The following is a 7,370-nucleotide window of genomic DNA, read 5'->3' as shown; positions in this document are numbered from 1 at the left end:
AATATTATTGTGAAAGTATTAAAAGATAAAATTAAGTAAAAAGATAAAATATTTACCAATAAAATTAAGTAAAAAGATAAAATATTTACCAAAATTCCTTCCTTTTCCTTTGTTTCCCTCCGGTCTTCCATCATTGCTATCCAAACAACTCTTTTTTCACATGCCACGGCCTGAGAATTCGGAACAGCAAAATGCATGCACGGCTTATTTCCTCTGTTTCTCAGTTTCATGTGAACCTGTCAAGCTACAAACAGTTTGCATATATAAATATTCAACGGTTCATGATGTATAAAAAAAAAAACTAGGGAGAGAGATGATTATTGAATGAATAACAGCTGAAGTTGAGCTTTACAATTGCATGTCCACTAATTCTTAAACCATCGCATGTAATTATTCACAGAAGCATACTTCCATTTTACAAAGTGTTACAAACGTATACTGGGAAAAACAAATTATCATTTCCTTTTATTGCTCTTCCAAAAACTTGCAGAATGTAGAAATAAGAGGGTATCCATGTATGATGCTATGAGCAGTATATATAAGCACTACACTAACACAACAAGGTTCATTATTATATTAGGTCATCTAAAGGGTTCCACGGGAGCAGTCTCCTCAAGAAATGCAGCAGCTTCAAAGCATTCTGCAGCATCAGAAACCGATGATTCACTATCTGCTTTGCAAAGCAGGCCTAGGTTATACCAAGCAACATGATTAGTCCTGTCAAGCTTGAGTGCGTTCATTAGGTAGGTTCTAATGACTGAATTATGCTTACAACTGAATCGTCTAAGTACCATAGCTAAGGAGATTAAGCTTGGGACATAACAAGGATCGATATTCAAGGCAGTGTTGAAAGCATCAAGAGCTTGCTTGTAAACGCCTTTTGCTTCGTGATATGAACCTGCGCACAAATATATACAACATGAAATATATCCTTATTTAGACTCATCATTGGACTAGTCATATTTTTTGAAAATGCTTTCAAATACTCCCTCCATTGGGAATTAACAACCACATATACTTCATTAGGATGTTCCAAAAAAAATTCAGCTTTCCTAATATAATAATGGTTTATGATCAGATTCCCATTAATGATATAAGTGGTGGGGAGTGAATTAAAATGATCCACCTATTAAAGGTCTTCTGTTATCGTTTTTCTGTTTCTGGCTATGATTAGCTTTGGGGAATGGAAACTGTAACAGTAAAGATCATTAGCAGGATATTATCTTGCACAGCAGGATAGGTAGTTCTATGCAACACCTTTTGGTTTTTAAAGAGAATTCCAATAGTTCATACAACACGAAGTTACACTCAAAAGCAGCAATAAAGCTAGTACTCGCATCATAATCACAGGAAAATAAAAAATAAAAACATTTTCATGTCTTCCATCATGTGAAATTCATCTAAATCCATTACACTAGCTTATCGGAATATACATAGGCCTAAACACCCATACTTCCTCACTAACCACAATGAGTTGGTTCCTATGTCACCCTATGACAGTAGTCTACTATCTCCAATTCTCGATACTGTAAGAATGACAAGAAACTGGTTCAGTATTTAAGTTAATTACTCTTCTGAACACCAAGCCTTTTTAACAAGCTCTAGCACATTTGCCAATGAAAAACTTGACAAGAAGAAAGAAGAAAAGGTGATAAAAGGAACCAGCAATCAAAAGGGACTTTCAAATAGCTGTATCAGGGAGAGAATTCTTTCAGTTCAAAAGTCATATAAGGGAGAGAATTTCTTTCAGTTAAAAAGTTGTATCAGAAAGGCTTGACATAGAACATGAAATTCAGGTACAGCACACGATAAAGCAACATTTCTACCCAGAAATAAGACCTGTCAACTGATCCTTGGGTTTTTAAAATTCTATTTTAAGGCTCTATTTGGTTCAATGCATCGCATTTGTCTGAAATTATTTATCTAAAGTCACTTTGTCTGAAAAAACTTATTTGTCTGTAATTGTCTAATTTGTGTGTAATTATGTGACTTTTTTTTTAAAACTAATTATTTTGAACTTATTTTGTCAAAACTTAAAAGCTAATTTAAACTTATCTGACTTATATTGTCTGAAATAAGTCTATACAAGTTAAGTTAGATGAAACAAACAGGCCCCAAGACTAATATATCACTAAAACCGGATACAGTTTGGCTTCTCTGAGTATTAAATTTTACAAAATAAATCTCAGATGCAATTATACAATAGCAAGTTGATTAAGCATATACAAGTTGGTATAAATGACTGCATATGTACCTAAAATGTGCCATCTGGAAGCACTATTAGGACTGATGGCCTTGGCTTTAGATAGACAAATCTCGGCATCATTCCACTGTGACAAGCTGATATATATACATGCCAGATCATGCCATGTTTGCAGCTCTAACTGCCGATCGTGATTTTCAAGAGACTGTAAAAAAGAACAAACTTATGAGCAAAAAAGACTAGTTAGACGGTTAATGATCGATATCTAAAACAAGACCGGATTGCCATTCTTTATGTCAGGGATGTAATTCTTTACCATAGTATAGCATCCTTGAAAAAAAATTCCTATTTCACATTGCACTGATGTAGATGGAGTAAAAGTAGACATACTCACAATACACAGCACGCACACTTCTAAGGGCATACTGAAAACTTCTAAAACGTATCCTTTGCGAAATATTCCTATTGTATCTTTCGGTATGTATGTAATAAATTTACACACGCAAACAAGAGAGTGCGCACAAAGAATCTACGTATGTAATAAATTCACACATGCAAACAAGAGAGTGCGCACAAAGAATTTTCTCACAAAGTAGATCTCCTTATCAATTTTCATCTTCATGCAGATTTAAGTATAATAAGTAAATACATTAATGCAAAAAGAGCCAGTTAATAGACCTTAATGTACCTTCCTAGATCCAGAGCTCTTCTTTTTTACTTGTAAAAGGGCAAGAATCTGCATATATGTCTCAATGGCCTTTTTTAAATTGCCCTGAGCAATTTGGATCTTAGCTTTTGTACTCAAAAGCTCTCCCTGATCCCACTTTCCAATTTGATCCAAAGCAGCATCAATAGCTGTTTCTGCATCAACATAACATTTTTGCCCAGATAAAATCCGAGCTAACAGCAGCCATCCTTTAATGTTAGTTCCGCCATCCAACTTCAGCAATTTCTTAGAATAATATGCTGCAGCATTCAACTTTCTTTGCAAAGCATATTGTAGACTTAGATGGTACACTGACATGGAATCACTAAACTTTGTCAATTTCCCAGCAGATTCCAGAGCCAGAACAGCTTCTGTCTGCCTTGTAACCCGCTCGGAATCAGAGACTGCGGATTCAGCATACTCTGAAAATGACATGCCCAGAAAAGAGTACATACGACCAGCTGTATGATTACATCGATCCTCCTTGTAAACTAGAGCTCTTTGAGCATATGTAATCCCCTCCTCAGCCAAACTAGGGCTTTCACTGCAGATTTTTGATGCCATTAGTAGGCCAGATAAATGATTTGGATCCTCAGAATGATGCAATAACTTTTTTAAAAGATTCAAAGCAGCAAAATTGTCAACATGTGCATTATAACAAAGCGCTAGAGTGTGATACAAATCCTTTCTCTCAATTATCCCAGGAGGCAATGCTTCTATCACCCAGGCTAAAGCCTGCGGTTGATTAGCAACACTTAGAGCAAAAGATAAATGTTCCACGATTGAGGGATCCCATTCAATCTGTCGCATAGTCACTTTTATTAACAGAAGCAATAACAGCAGAGTAGCCTCTTCTATATTGGTTTTAGGTACAAATGAACTATCCTTTTGAGAACGCAAATTTGGTGGACTTGCCTCAGCACCACTAAACAACAGATAAACAGCAAACTCTTTCTGTATTCTGGCAGAAGTATCAGCGTCAAGGTTCCAACGATGCAGAAGGGCTTTTCGGTATGACAAAATTGCATCCTGCGGACAATCAGCCAGTTTCCATAATTCAGGAAGCAACTCTACAGCCCTGATTAGAGTCTCCTGTAGCTTAGACTCAATACCAAAGTTTTCAGGCAAGCCAGCTGGTAATGAAGATTCAACAATGTCCAGAATAATTTTGCATGATTGAGCAGCTTCTGCATGGCAATGATTGGAAAGAATGTTAGCGAGAAAATGATGATCCAGTTCCTGCAAACCCAGATATAATGTTCCCACCAATTATGTTGATTTACAACATCGTGAATACGGAATACATGTCCACACAACCAATCGGCAATACTGCCTAAATTAGACGAAAAATACCAAAACACAATCATATAAATGACAAATAAAAGGCAAGCTGAATTCATGGACACCCAGTAATACACCAAATAGTTGTGTATTTGAGCTTCAGGCGACTAATTTCATGACTAGCAAGACAATGTGAGGCCAATCATCATTTTCAAACCTTCCAACAATCCTCTACCTATTGAAGGAGAAGGGTTTGAGCAAACACTTGTCTAAAAATGGGCAGATTTAAAGCAACGATACCCCTCTCCTCCCCCAAATAGAGGGTAAAAACCTTTCATCTCGGTCCCTTTTTTTTCACAAGATTTAATCTCCAGAAAGAGATATAATTATAGATTTCGACAAAAAACATTGAGATAAATCAGCATATAACCTGATTATTATTTAACAAACTCTATCTGATAGGATCACAGGATATAAAGTAACAGACTTAAAACAGGATAATGACCATGTACTTCACTAAGAATGTGTCCATAAGGTAATAAGTTGTACAGCTAATAATGTTGGCTAGAAACAGCCATAGGCAGAAAAGAAAGTATTTCGAAGAAATACCTTTAAACCTCCCTAGGGACTGCAATGATTTTGCTTTTAGTAACATGGCCTCAAATAATAAATTAACAGCATGTAGTGACATTGGTGGGGCCGGATCACTTTGAGAACGCCTTTTTGGACGATCTCTAATTCTGGCAAGAGTAAGTTTGATCTTGGGAGTAACTGAGGTAACATTAATCCCTTCAAATACCTGTACAGCTTGCTCAATGTTTCCTTTCTGATACTCATATTTTCCTAACAACGCTCTTGCTTCCTGAAAAGTGGAGAGTTCATTTAACAGATTCAGCCATCATCTCTAAACACTTGCTCCTGTATTAATAAGAAACACTTTCACCTAATTTAATATGAAATACATTGACCAAACAAGGCAGACACCTAAAAAACTTCTTTTGAGCTTGAATCTACTAAAGCTACTCAACAAGGCAACTCATGCAGTTCAACAAGTAGTTGATCTCAATACATGGCACCATTCTCTTCAACTCAGATATGTTACAAAGCAAGTGTAAGACTCATAAAATAGTGTAAACAAACATATTGGAAAACCCTTGAAGACACAGAGGTCTCTTATCATCCATCTCATAATCATTTCATGCAAACCAAGTTACACAATCAACATTCTAACAAGGAAAACAAACGGCAGACAAACCTCATAGTTAAGACCACCACTTTCACGAAGTGATGACTCGGCTTCTTCAATATTCATAGTATCAGGCCTAAGTTGGACATCATCAAGTGAATCAGACCTCTTCAGGATCTCATCCACTCTCATCGGTTCTCCAGAACAGAAGCACTGCATTATACTCTGACAATTCCAACAACCACTACTCTTCTTCGGAACTCTTACAGAGCTCCTGTTACTCATATTGCTCGAAACAACGATAATTTCTGCCACAAGCACATCAACCAAGATAAAAACCAATACCCAGAAAAGTCTCTCATTAACCACATTGCATAGAAATCATTATTTTACAAACTAACTACTCAAAAGGATTAAACTACCAAACACCCAAAGTCAATAGAGCAACAGTACAATTGAAATTGAATTCTCAAATAAGTATAGCAATTAATAATACAGCACATACTAGAACAGAACATTCAACATGATCAAAATTATGAATACCCATTTTCCACAATCATCAAAAATCCTCAAACCCCCATCACAAATCCTCAAAACCCCATCATTAATCCTCAGAAACCCATCATAAATCCTCAAAAACCCATGAAAACACCCAGAAGTTGTATCTGTTAAAACCAATCCAAAACCCCCCACAAATGAATTGAGAGAAAAAACACAAAATTGAGCAAGAAATCAACTAATTATACCTAAATTACAAGATAGATAATCATAAAACTTCTTTCAAAATTGTAAAAATTGAGATTAAAGAACTAACCTATTGTCGGAAATATTGAGGAAAAGTTTGGAAAGATGAAGAAAAGAAACAGTGGTACCCATCATTGAATTGAATTGGCCCTTAAATTAAATTTTTTTCTTCATTTATACTGTTTGATTGTCTTTTGAAGGGTTCTCTTGTTTTGATCAAGAACCATGAATTGTTCTACAGTGCCTTTTTTTTTTTTCCAATTATTTAATTTGGGAATTTTGATTTTAACTCTTTTCTGGGTTTAGTTTAATTCAGGTAGCCTCTTTTTCTATCCTTCTCTAGGCAGTACTTTGGTAGTAGAGTGGGTATGTTTTGGGAATTGTGAAATTGTGAATTGGAGTTGTTGTAACGTAAAGGCAAAGATTATGTGACCTCAGCATTTTTTTATTTATCTTGTTTACTTTACTTTAAAATAAAAAAAAAATTGTAAAAATAATTTTAGTTCAATAAATTTATGTTTAGTTCAATAAATTTATGTTAAGTTTAATAAAAATCAGTAACTTTGATAAAAAAAAATATAACAGAAAATCAGTACTCCCTCCGTGTTTTTTTTTAAGTGTTACAGTTTGATCGACGTTTTAGACAATTTAATTGACTTAAATAAAATAATAGGTAAGTGGGGTAGTTGGAGTATTAAAAAATTGTAAAATAAAAATAGTGATGTTAATAGTTTATTGAAAAGTAATGAATGTAAGAGGAGAGATATAATAAAAAAAAAATATGTAGTGGGTTTGGGTGGGGACCATGAGAGGAGAGAGATATAATATTTTAATGTATTTTTTTGCCAAAAAAAAGGAAGTGTAACACTTATTAAAACAAGGTGAATTTAGTAAGTATAACACTTAAAAAAACACGGAGGGAGTAAAAATAATTTCAGTTCAACAAAAATAATTCTGGTTAATAAATTTAATTCCAGTTCAGTAAAAATAATTTAAGTTTAGCAAAATTAATTCAGTTCAGTAAAATTAATTTTAGTTCAACAAAAATAAGGTGAAGTCAACATGGCCTAAGGCTTGATTTAATTGGAGTTTGATTATTTTAAATAAAGTAAAAGCTAATGAACGTCCTAAGAGCGTTGGATAATAAGATAAGTAAAAGATATTAAATCAAAATGAACATTAATTACAACGTGTGATTTTGGCATGTATTTCCAAATTAATACCATTAGAGAATATTTTGAATGCTTATC

At 34.4% G+C, this 7,370-nt stretch overlaps 1 protein-coding gene across 1 annotated transcript; it reads right to left on the bottom strand.

Annotated features, from left to right (window-relative positions):
* Positions 1-291: 291 nt before the first annotated feature.
* On the bottom strand, positions 292-6,491 carry LOC145616045 (protein NPGR2-like). Its single transcript, XM_081670795.1, has 6 exons — positions 6,191-6,491; positions 5,446-5,684; positions 4,800-5,052; positions 2,892-4,096; positions 2,255-2,408; positions 292-898 (listed from the first exon to the last, which is right to left on the bottom strand). The coding sequence occupies exons 2-6, from the start codon at positions 5,659-5,661 to the stop codon at positions 582-584; spliced, it is 2,145 nt and encodes a 714-aa protein (XP_081526921.1). The 5' UTR covers positions 5,662-5,684; positions 6,191-6,491; the 3' UTR covers positions 292-581.
* Between the last annotated feature and the right edge of the window lie 879 nt (positions 6,492-7,370).

Source organism: Chenopodium album, chromosome 3 (assembly GCF_948465745.1).
Source record: "Chenopodium album chromosome 3, dcCheAlbu1.1, whole genome shotgun sequence".
NCBI classification, from domain to species: domain Eukaryota; kingdom Viridiplantae; phylum Streptophyta; class Magnoliopsida; order Caryophyllales; family Amaranthaceae; genus Chenopodium; species Chenopodium album.
Note: the sequence above shows the minus strand (reverse complement) of the source record. Positions and strands in the feature narration are given on the sequence as shown.